The sequence below is a fragment of the Quercus robur genome, chromosome 10, assembly GCF_932294415.1.
Source record: "Quercus robur chromosome 10, dhQueRobu3.1, whole genome shotgun sequence".
Lineage (NCBI taxonomy): Eukaryota > Viridiplantae > Streptophyta > Magnoliopsida > Fagales > Fagaceae > Quercus > Quercus robur.
In genome coordinates, this window is record NC_065543.1 from 40,235,233 (window position 1) to 40,248,162 (window position 12,930).

At 36.3% G+C, this 12,930-nt stretch overlaps 1 protein-coding gene across 1 annotated transcript; it reads right to left on the minus strand.

Moving 5' to 3' along the window:
- Positions 1–9,048: 9,048 nt before the first annotated feature.
- On the minus strand, positions 9,049–12,095 carry LOC126703152 (transcription factor MYB34-like). Its single transcript, XM_050402080.1, has 3 exons — positions 11,868–12,095; positions 10,914–11,043; positions 9,049–10,191 (listed from the first exon to the last, which is right to left on the minus strand). Exons 1-3 carry the CDS (start codon positions 11,998–12,000, stop codon positions 9,408–9,410), a joined length of 1,047 nt encoding a protein of 348 aa, XP_050258037.1. The 5' UTR covers positions 12,001–12,095; the 3' UTR covers positions 9,049–9,407.
- Between the last annotated feature and the right edge of the window lie 835 nt (positions 12,096–12,930).

Consider the following 12,930-nt stretch of genomic DNA (forward strand, 5'->3'; position numbering starts at 1 on the left):
TAATGAAATAATGATATTTTATTTGCCTCTTCAATTAAATAATGGGGATAGTTACAGATTACCTACCTGTAGTTTAGGTCGAATTTAACTTACCCACCCGTGGTTTCATTTTTGACACTTTACCCACCTGTGCTTCCCTTTGTTACTACTCCGTAACTCACCTCCCTTTTAGACGTTACTTTAACACATTTTTTATAAAAAACAAAACTCAAAATAGATCAAACACTCCTCTCTCTCCCAATTGTTGTGTGGAGTTTGATTTGATTGATTCTTCACTCAATGAATATGCTTTTTCCTTTTCAATTGATGTCTTGCGTGTTTAAACACACAAACCCAGCAGATCCACCACAACATACCCAACACCGGCAACAACAAGATCTAAACTTAGCAAAAAACTCAAATCCAAACACACAAACCACCGTGAAAAATGGGATTTGAGGGAGCAATTCTAGATAGTTCCTACATTTACATGCACCACCAATTTTCAAATATAGCATCAACAAGAATTAACAAAATTGATACAAATTACATAGAGCACAAATTAAAAAAAGAAAAAAAAAAGACCTCATAGGGTGCTTTGAGGTTGTGCGGAGGCAAATTTGAGTGGGTCTAATTATGAAGTGGAGTACACATGGGGTCTGATTGTGCAAGGCCTCTACACCACTGTTTGGATCTCCACGCGCCGCTTATGTCCCTTCTAGGTGGTAGATCGAAGAGTGAGTTTGAGGGTTAGGTTTAGAAAGATTAGGTAGAGAAGTGGAGAGATGGTGGTGGCTGGGGTTTGCCGCAAAGGAGCTTGGAAGCTTCAATTCTTTTAGATTTTGAAAGATCGAAGAGAGAGGGAGGTGTTTAGGCTAAGATCGGGTTAAGATAGAGATTCCGGTGAGAGGGAGGTTCGAGCTTGAACACCACCATCTGAGGTGGTGTTGGAGCGGCGAAGATGAGCTATGAGTGGTTGGCCATGGCTGGGTTTGGGGTTTGGAGAGAGATTGTTGAAGAAGAACAGGTGTGAGTGGTCGGCCATTGATTTTTTTTTGGAACAAATTAGTAACCATTGTGGTGAAAGAGAGACAACAGGGCAAATATATAATTGTGGAGGTTGATTTGAGTTTGATTTTTCTAGGTCTATGTTCTTCATGTTCAAGATTTGTGTGAATTGAGAGAGAGGTCAATACCACTTTTTGATCTTGTTTCTCTTGTGTTTTTAGTTGTATTTTGATAGATCTGTGGTCTGTACTTTAATGGTATTGCTTGATTTAATTTGTATTAGTTTTTTGGGTGTATGTTCTTCATGTTTGTGTATGTTCTTCATGTTTGTGAATGGTGAGAAACTAATACCATATTTTAATCTTGTTTTTCTTTTGTTTTTGTTTTTGTTTTTTTTTTTGTTTTTGTTTTTGTTTCTTGTTTTAGGAGGAGAGAGACATAAAATGGGTGTAAAAAGATTTATTTACCATTTTTTTTTTTAACAGAGGTGGGTAACAAAAACTAAACGAAAGTAACCTCATGTGGGTAAAGTATCAAAAATGAAACCTCGGGTGGGTAAGTTAAATTCGGGTTAAACCATAAATGGGTAATCTATAATTATCCCTAAATAATGTTTCTTTGCTTCCTTTTTTTTTTTTTCTTTCATACATGATACATCCTTTGGTTTAGTCTTCAACCTCTCCCCTTTTGTTTTTCCTCTCTTCCTCCAGCCAATCCAAATCTTCCATAGAAGCTCACCCTTTCCTTTTTATTTTTTTCCCTCTCTTCCTTCACTTGCCGCTGACCTATTAGATTTGTCCAGTGCATAACCATCAGATTTGCCCATCCACTGACCCATCGAAGCTCTATGCTCGATCAAGGCGGTAGTAAAATGGTGCCATGATCAACGATGGCGGCAGGGTTCATGGGTTTTGGATTGTTGGGTTTGTGGGTTTCCCATTTTTTTTTTCCTAGTGTTTTTTATTCTTCTTCACATGGGTTTTTGGGTGTTTGATTTTTTTTTTTTTTTTTTTTTTTTGTGTGGGTTTGGTTGTGATTGTGGATTGTGGTTGAAATGGTGGTTTGGTGGTTGTGTTGGTGGTGGTTTGGTGGCTGTGATTGTGATTGTCGTGGGCTGTGTTGGGTTATGGTTGTGGCTGTGTTGGTGACAGTTTGATTTTTTTTTTTTTTCTTGCCATGGGCTGTGGTTGTCACATGAGGGTTGTTGTTGGTGGAGGTGGATGTGGCTGGCTGAAAGGTTTTTGTGGTTGATATTTTTCATTTTTTATTTTAATGAGTTCTTTATATTATTTTAATCAAATAGCTAAAAATATGAATCCACTAATGTTCGGTAAATTGTAAAATGAAGAGATAAAATAAATAAAATGACTTTTGTAGGTGCTAAGTAACTAAATTTTTGCCCCCACCAATCTGGATGCTCTTATATATTACCTAAAAGAAAGCCACAATAGTCAATACAAAACAATCTCAATTAGGCTTTAAACAAACAGTCTGCCCGTGAATATATATAATAATAAAAGGTGTGCACTCTTTATTTCAAAACTTCAAATCTTCAATGCTTGGGTAATTATTTTTTGGGCTTTGATTGTATAATAAATTTCAAATTGGAATAAATGGAATTTGTTTACATTGTTTTAAGGGGACAAAAAAACAAAAACAAAAAGCCTCTAAGCACATGCATTCATGTTACTCACATTTATTATCACGTCAACTCAAACCATCTTTTATTCATTAATTACAAACAAAAATAAAAGCAACAGCACCATCATAGGTTTTTCTTTACATCAAGACTTGTTCATAGACTCCTAAAACAAAAACAAAAAAAAAGGGTAACCCCTAAATCCAAAAGAGTCATGCCCTTCTTATTGAGCGCATAGAATGTTCATGGTTGTGAAGGTCATCCTCCTCATGAGTTCCATGTTCACAATTGCATTTAACCTTGTTAGACCCAAAAAATAAAAAAATAAAAAAAATGAAGTTCTAACAACTCTCAATGAATGTATGCACCGAATTGAAAATAAAGGTATGTTAGATATGTAAGAATAGATTCATGAATGAAATAGCTATTCCTTTATAATCAGTTTAGTTGTTTGATTGTATTTTTGCTATTGACCCATAAATGAGGAATAATTATTCCTTACTAAAAGTCAAGAGTTTTGTAACTCAATGGCATTACTTAATAAAAATAAAAATAAAACTAACTCTTGTCCAAAATCTCTCTCTCTCTCTCTCTCTCTCTCTCTCTCTCTCTCTCTCTCTCTCTCTCTCTCTCTCTCTCTCTCTCTCTCTCTCTCTCTCTCTCTCTCTCTCAACTGATCTTTTTTTTCCCTAACAAAATGTAGCATTTTAATAATAAATAACTATTGACAATAAACCTAATCAACTTATATTATATATGGCATGAGATTAAAAAAAATTTACAAAACTCGTTTTTATATATTATTTAAATTTCAAGTATGAATTAATTTTTATGAAAATGTATTATTTTACAGAGATATATATTGTCAATTTTTCCCTTTTATATTAATTATGGAGATAGTAATTTTGAACAAATGACAATAATAATTGTAAGGACGTAGTTTGAATCCTAGGCTCAAAAGTTAAAAAGATCTAGGCACAAAGAACTTAATACAATGAATTTGTAGAGAGTGAGTTTGAAAACTAGGTTCTAATGAGTTGGGTAGCAATTATAGTGAATCCAAATGACAATAAAGTAAAAATAGACAGGTTTTATCTAAAGAAAATCATCATCTGCACAATCTGATGAGATCAGTTCTTATATATAATTCTTGAAATTGGTTACAAATACAACTCTTATTGCTACAGTATTTCTCTCTTAATTCTCTGATCCCTTTCTTTCAGGATATCCCTTCTATTTTATACTATCTTCCTCTTTTTATCTCTGCCCTCCACGTGTTGATTAGATTGTAGGTGTTGATCCTTGTCATATCAACACATTCTTGAAATCTTTGGGAAGTCGCTCTAAGGTTGAAAACTACTATTCAAGTATCACTTCCTCATTAACGCGGCTAGAGAGTTAGCTGTAGAGCATTCAATGCGGTGGTAGCAGCTTTCCCTTAGATATTTCATAGCCTCTCTCTGTCCTGTTCCTTCTAGATACTTATCTTTATCAATAGAGTTGTTCGAAACGTTGCTCTTGATGTCAGACTACGCCTTCTAACCTTGGCTTTGCTCAGCTGAGGAAGCATTCTTCCTCGGATCACCTTTTTTGACTCTCATGACCATACCTCACTTTTTCTTTCAGTTACACAGACTCCTCTGACAATATTTCCCCGTCTTCGGACTACTTAATGTCCTCGAATTGGGCCCTCGGCCCAATATATACATAGATACATAGTACTGGGCCTACCACCCCTACAATAGCCCCTCAAAATTCTTCTCTTTGGCTCAACAGGAAGAAAGGAGGATTTCGACATTACCACAATTGCCCCGTGCCTATCATACATCAACTTTGTCTACACATGTGCTTTTTTAACTACCCAACGCATGCTCTTGACGCTTCGACATCCAAGACGCACCTTTATTAAATTTCTGCGACTCCATGTTCCCCACGTTCTACGGGCCGATGCGGATCCAACGGCTGAGAATTTTGTTGGAATTCAGCCGGGAATTTTCCTGCTTGTCACCCTCTCTTTGATATAAATATTGTCCAAACACTTCATTCACTTCACTTTAGCACTCATACACTGAACTTGCGCACTTATTCAACTTACTCGTGCCCTCACAAATACCAAGAGCCAGTCCGAGGAGAGTTTTCTTCTTCGCGTAAGTCATTATAAACCTTTCCCTTTATTTTTCCATCTACTTTTCTTTTCTTCGTGTCCTTTTCTCCTCAGCTCCCTTATCTTCTCTTTATCTTCTTAGTGCCTTCAATCCTCTCTTAGGAATGGGTAGATTCGCTTACTTGGTAGACTCCGCAGAAAGTATAGAAAACTTTAAAGCTCAATATAAGATCCCGCCAGGAGTCTCCATTAGGTATTGTAAAGAAAGGGATTGGCACACCAGTAGACAGGAGGGAGAAGTAGTAATCCCGATGATTTCCTTTATAGAGGGAGGGATGAGAATCCCAATGGGTACAGCCACTAAGGACTACCTTAAGGCTCACAGATTAGCTCCCACCTAATGTGTCCCAAATATGTTTGAGATCCTAGGTAGTGTAGACGCCCTTAATGAGAAAATGGGCTTAAACCTTACCCACCATGACATTAACTGGATTTACAACCTTCACCACCTCAAGGGGCAAGGGTATTACTTAAAATCTAGGTATCCCGAGGTCAGACTTATCTCATGCCTTCCTGATTCCAACAAAGGCATGAATAAAGATTTCCTGATCATTTCAGGGGAGTGGCATGATAGCCTCCCCTACTCGACGAGAGAGGGGCAGCCAGGTAGGGTTTTAGGTTTAGGTTTATTTTTTCGAAGTTACCCTTTCTTCACTTTGACACATTATGTACCGATTTTTCTTCTTTTGTGTCAGTATTTGAACTTTCCTTTGATTTGTGCCATTCCCTTTTTTTATTGTGTTTCTTAATGGTTTTATAGATCATCACACTGCCGTTCCGAACTTCAGCCTCATCAACAAGCAAAGCTTAGACAAAATACTCTAAGCCGAGGTGTTTGTACACAAAGATGGTTAGTTACGAGCGGCCCACTTGATCCTTGAATACACCCCAATCTCATCAAGTTTCCAGGCGCCAAAGTGTGTAATAAGAGCAAAGGATCCTCGCCTACACCTCATCAACGTAGCTGTGCTAGGCTTCCTCAAACTAGGCTTAGGACCTAAAGGTGTACTAAAGGTAGAACCAATCCTTCTGTACAAAGTTGTGGACAAAGCCACCCATTCATAGACAGCTGCCAAAGGGGAAGAAGAAGAAAAAGAAGAAGAAGAAGAAAAGTTGGTTGAAGTACTTGACTTTGAAGACGATTTTGAAGTCTTCAACCAACCTGAGTCTCCAGAGGCTCCCACTGGTGACTTTAGTCACTTGCCCTTTGCATAAGTTAGCCAAATACAAGAAGACTTTTTTGTCCCAGAAGCTATGGGCATACAATGCAAACCCAGAGCTGGTCTCCTGGGCGTTATAGAGTCTCAGTCCAGGAGTAAGGCATCCGAGAAGACTACTCCAGCAAAGCTCCCCCCTCCTCCATCCTCTTTGCCTCCCCGACTCGATCTTGCTGACCACAAGAGAAAAAGGGATCAAAGATGTCCCAAAGTAGTGGAAGGGGGGGAAAGGTCCCCTCTTTAAAAAGGCTAAGCTCCAGAGGGGAGCCAAACAGGCCAAGGTAGCCTAGACCTTGGCGGACAAAAGAATCGAATCTCAAATCGAGGTACCCTCCTAGACTCTAGCTTTGGTGCTAGATGGAGCTCTCTTGTCTGCTAATGCTTTAGTTAGAAACTTCCAGTAAGGGAAGGCCGGCTATGTGGCAGACGCCGTGGAGCAGGCATTATTGTTGCTTGAGGATATGGCTGATCTTAGGTCAATGAGGAAGCATGAGGTCTTCCTCAGTTTAAAGAGAGACCTCGCTATGGTAAGTCCACCGACCACCTTCCTTTTGCCATTATCACAGCAAATAATTTTATTTTTATTTTTATTTTTTATTTTTATACTTATACTTATATTTTGTTGGTTTTATTATTATTATTATTATTTTTTATTTTATTTTTACAGGCTGTCCAAGCTGCCCACAGAGTTGAGGAAATAGTCATCAACTCTCACAAGGTAATGAAGGAAGAGGAGGGTAGGCGCCTTGCCGCTATGAAAGCTTTTGAGCTAGCAGAGAAGTCACAAGACCTTACTGCCAAGCTAGTTGAAGCTAATTGGGACAAGAAAAGTGCTGAGGCTGCTTTGGATGAGGTGGAGAGGCAACTGGAGGCTCAGCGCAAGCAGCTCCACCAAGCTGAGGACGAGCTCTCTACTACCAGAAGTCATATCAAAGTCTTAACGAAGAAGTTGGAGGAGGCCGAGAAGGCCAAGGAGCAGGCTGAGCAGGCCGGCTATGACGTGGGCGTGGTAGAGACTGAGGAAACCCTCAGAGCTGAGGTCTTAGAGGTGTGCAGACTCTATTGCCTCCAATTGTGGAACGAGGCCCTTGACTGAGCTGGGGTTGAGGCCTCTTTAGCCCTTAGGAAAGCAGAGAATATGTACTACCCTTTAGCCATTCGCGCCTCGGGCTCCAAGGCTGACTCAATCTCCGAGAAGGCAGATAAAGGCAAGGAAAGCCCAACCAAAACTCTTCCCAAAGCCAACATTTCCCCCAATGCGGCAGAGCAATCCGAGGATTCTAAAAAGGCAACAGACACCACCAAGGAAGTGGCCCAGGATGCCCACCTGCCTCCAGACACCCCCAAAGAGCCCTTCAAGAAGAAAAAGGCTTCCCACAACATGAAGATCATGTTGGCAACTCTCCCCATACCCTTCAAGGAAGACCTCAAAGGCAAAGGACCAACATCCATAACGGCGGCCTCCACCCAGCCTCCTAAGACTCAAAAGGACAAGCTTGTAATAAAGATGAAGCCTTAAGTTGTCTTTTTTTTTTTCCTCTCTCTCTCTTTGTAAATTGTTGTTTTTTGTTTCCCCAAGTTGTAATCACCTTGTGCTTTTGTAACCCCTTTGCCTTTTTCTAAGGCTTAAATTAATGAAAATTATAAACGTTTCCTCTACTATTGTGATACTTGTGCAAATCTTGATTTAGTTTCTGTCTTATTCAACACTTGACCAATGTGAAAATGAGGTGCAGTTTCATTTAGTTATCTACATAAATAATAATGTGTTTGAAATCTCAACAAAGTATATTTTTTACTCCACTAACGTACAAAATGGTGGAGTATCCATACATGTCTAACTCCACTTTATCCCCTACTGATTAGTAAGTCTAAAGGACTAGAGCGACAATCAATTTTCAAATAGATAACGGGTATTCCTACAAATCCTAGGCCCAAAAGTTAAAAGGATCTAGGCCCAAAGAGTCTAATACAATGAATTTGTAGAGAGTGGGTTCGGAAACTAGGTTCTAATGAGTTAGGTAGCAATTATAGTGGATCCAAATGACAATAAAGTAAAAATAGATTGGTTTTATCTAAAGAAAATCGTCATCGGCACAGTTTGAGGAGATTAGTTCTTGTATATAATTCTTGAAGTTGGTTACAAATACAACTCTTATTGCTACAGTATTTCTCTCTCAATTCTCTGATCCCTTTCTCTCAGAATTTCCCTGCTATTTTATACTATTTTACTCCTTTCATCTCTACCCTCTACATGTAGATTAGATTGTAGGTGTTGATCTTTGTCATATTAGCACCTTCTTGAAATTTTTGGGAAGTAGCTATAAGGTTGAAAACTACTATTCAAGTATCACTTCCTCATTAATACGGCCAGAGAGTTAATTGCAGAACATTCAATGTGGTGGTAGCTACTTTCCCTTAAATATTTCATAGCTTCTCTCTGTCCTGTTCCTTCCAGATACTTATCCTTATCAATGGAGTTGTCCGGAACATTGCTCTTGATGTCAGACTGCACCTTCTGACCTTGGCTTTGCTCAGTCGAGGAAGCATTCCTCCTCGGATCACCTTTTTTGACTCTCACAACCATACCTCATCTCTTCTTTCATTTACACGGACTCCTCTGACAGTGTTTTCCTGTCCTCGGACTACTTAATGTCCTCAAATTAGACCCCCGGCCCAATATATACATAGATACATAATACTGGGCCTACTACCCCTATAATAATATTTATAGAATTGTTCAAATATATATATATATATATATAATTGTTTTTAAGTGAGACCACAAAAAAACACATGTAAATATAATTTTAGAAGGATATATACTTTAGGAAATTTTTTTGGAATACGATTCCTTTCTAACATCTTATAACATTGTGCCATATTGTGAAATACAAATTCAATATTTTAGTGAGTTTCAATTAATTAAACTAGTAAAGTCTATTGTCGTTAAATAAGAAATTGAGTTTGAAGTTCGAACCTTGTTTACACCAAAAACCGATTTGCGTGTTTTTGCTTGATAATAAAGAGCGATCATCATAAATGATAAAACAACCATCATAAATTGAAATTCTATCATATCAAATTATCAATAAATAAAAATTCAATATTCTATTTTCATGTAATGACTAAACAGATGAATATCAATCGAACTAGAATATCCTATTTTCTCCCATTACCAAGAAATAATCATTCCATCGACTGTTTCCATCTGCTCCATTCTCGCTTCCATGGTGATCTGACATCGCTCCACCATGGAAAAAAGAAAAAGAAATAGAGCACATTTGAATTCAACTATTAATCTTTACTATATATTCGCACTTTCTGCATAACCACATGTCTCTGGAGAGTCATATTACATGTCATGGCACCTCCACACTTTTAGCTTAATTCGAATGATTCAGTGGATGATGGTGCCATTGCATTCTTCTGGAAGCTGTGTGTAGATATTGGATACTATATCATAGGCACCACCTATACCAACAATGTCATAAATACTGCCATCACCACATGAATAATCTTCAATAGACACTGATGAAGTACCTTGCCAATTTTCTTCAGAACAATGAAATACTCCAGGCTTAGTAACAATTTCATCAAGTACCCAAGAAGAAGTTGAAGCAACTCTTGGCATCTCCAATGTATTTCCTGAAGGCCACATAGTACATTCAGGATTACAAGTATTGCCAACTTTGATGTCACAAGTATTAGCACTAGGATCATGTGACAATACTTGACTGGACATGGAGGCCATCTTGCTGTGTGACTGAGTTGAAGCTGAATTAGACATATTCATGGTACCAGGAGACTCAATCCTACATCTCTCATCAATGCCAATTCCAGAGTTATCGTTGCCATTGTTTGTACTACTTTCATCGCCTTCAGTTAACTTTTCCTGACCATATTGCCAGGACTTTAGTGTGTCAAGGAAACCTGATGGTACAAGCTTGGCAGCTACTTTGTTGAGTAGCTGAGCAGAAGCTGAAATTGATAGCGATGAACCAGCTTGATGTTGGTTTAGGTCTAACTCATTAGATTTAGACCTTGGTTTAGATGTGTTATTAGGCATGTGAGTGACTGGATTGATACCCATTTTAGCTAGGCGTTTCTTCAAGCGCGAGTTCCAAATATTCTTGATTTCATTGTCTGTTCTCCCAGGTAAATGCCTAGAGATGATCGACCACCTGAAGGAAAATATAATTTAAAACATTGCAAGAATTATACTATGGAAAATATTTGCACAGTTTTAATTACTTTGTTTGGAGACTATATAGAGAGAGAAAAAAAAGGGCCAATGTTATTACATATCGAAGGCACAAAGACTTCTCTAAAAAAAAAAAATAATAAATAAATAAAAAAAGAAGAAGAGCAGCACAAAGACTTTGTTGCAGCATGACAAGTCAAAAAAAGTCTACGCCGGTTATAAAAATTAGCTAATCAAAGACTTGAATCTTCCTAAAGAAAGTAAGTGCCACGTCTCAATCTAAATAGTGTTGAATAATTTAAAATATATATATAAATATATATATATATATATATATATATTCATAAGTGTTTTATTTAGTTCCTCTTTGTGTTATTTCTATTTTTAGTGTGTTTGCATCAACAGACTTCACTTCTTAGGCATGCAAAAGACAAACGGGAAGGCAGTGCTCTTTAAATAGAAAAAACAACAAAATGTCTCCTATTGAAATTGCTAGTTTTGACCAAAGGATATATAACATAGACGCTAATCTCTTTACACTTTAAAATTGAAGTGTTACTAAATTTTTTATTGGTATTAAAACTATGAATCTAAAAACTCTAGAGCTCAATCAAATTTCTTTGAAAAAGACACGGTCTTATAAACACAATCATTGTAAAAAGTATCTTAAGGTGATCAAAATCAAACATCTCTATTGATCACCTGTTTCCTAGAACAGCATGAAGTTCAATGATCTTGTGCTCTTCCTCTGCACTGAATTTTCCTCTCTTAACGCCAGGTCTCAGATAATTAGCCCATCTCAGCCTACAGCTCTTCCCACATCTTTTAAGACCTTATAAAACAGTATCAATACTCCAAAAGGCAATTTTAGTTGCACATATAACAACACGAAATCTAAACACTTATTAATGGTTTTCTTCTTGGTTATAGTACACAAATGTACATTTATATGCAACTTTAGTAAATGTGGTATTGATAGTACAATGTAAATTAATAATTTTCATTTGCTACATTACACTTTTATCTCTTAATGTTTTAGAGTGTTTTATTTAGGTTTTTCATGTTTAAAATTTTTTCATATTTGCCTCTTAATTTGGATACTATTTCAATGTGGTTCTCTAGCTAGCTAATCTCCAATTCTGGCAAGTAATAATGACTTTTCTTTGGTACCCAAAAGATGGATAAAGATGATTATTCTCTATAAAAAACATATATTTCTTATTAAAAAAAAAAATTCTTATAAACTAATGTATCACCAATTATAGAGAAAAAAAAAAAAAAAAAAAAAAACCGTAACGTAATTTAGCATTTATATATTATGTTGTGACACCAATCATATTTATTACCACATGCATTAATTTGTAAGGTTTATAGTGTAAAATCTGTAGCATTCTCCACTCATAAATGTTAGAAGAAGCATACTTTTTATAATAATCGACTATGTCCAACATTATCGTGATAAATTTAGAGGGGTAGAACAAGCCCATCTTACAAAACTTTATCATATTTCTAAGTTCTAACTATGTTAATTTTTTGCATCAAGCACAAAGATTATTCCAATATAATTTGTCATGGACTTGGCCTCGAAAGAATAAAAAGAAATAAAGTCATTTATTCATAAAAAAAGAAAGAAGAAAAAAAAGAAACATTAATTACCAGCTTTGTCGGGTAAGGAACGCCAGCCTCCTTCACCATGTTCTTGTATATAAGCTAAGAGCTTCTTGTCTTCTTCAGCTGTCCAAGCACCTTTCCTCAATCCTTCTACATCGTAGCATCCAATCGTTCCCATTCTAACGTTCAACACAACCAAATTAAAAGATCAGTTTTATAAAGATTTATATAACAAAGTGAAGTAATAGCTAGAACTGTAAACTAGTACTGCCATATTAGTTTCAAGAATATATATATATATATATATATGTATATATATTTATATATAAAATAACTTGCCTTTTTCGAAAGATTATTGATAGAGTTAGTGTGCATTGGTGGATGAGAAAATTATGAGAAAATTGAGTGGTTGATATACGTCCCTGTAGTTATAGAGAGAGCACTGACCCATTTTTGAAGGGGACCAACAAACTTGTTGTATGTGGCATAGAGAAGCAGTACTGGACCACTAATTATAGAGGGGTGTGTTAAAGGAAATAAAGAGCATTCACATGGCATAAGAGCCAAATTTTGCACAATCAACCCAAAAATCACACACACCAATTTATGTATTATTGTGCAAATGTATTTGTGGTTACAATAACCGTACAAATATACATGATTATTGTTCATATGCAAAATTTTTTAATACTTTTTTAATGAGAGAGAGAAAGAGAAATAATACTTTAATGAAATGTAGTGTAAAATAAAGAGCATTCACATGGCATAAGAGCCAAATTTTGCACAATCAACCCCAAAAATCACACATCAATTTATGTATTATTGTGCAAATGTATTTGTGGTTACAATAACCGTGAAAATATACATAGTTATTGTTCATATGCAAATTTTTTTAATACTTTCTTTAATGAGAGAGAGAGAGAGATAATACTTTAATGAAATGTAGTGTAAAATAGATAATCTAATGAGCATATAAAAAAAAAAAAAAAAAAAGATAATTTGATGAGAATATTTTTGAAAAGTATATAAAATAGAAAAAATAAGTTTTTATACGAAAAAAAAATTATACAGAGCTAATTCGAAATGTTGTGTTGTCTTGTCATATTAA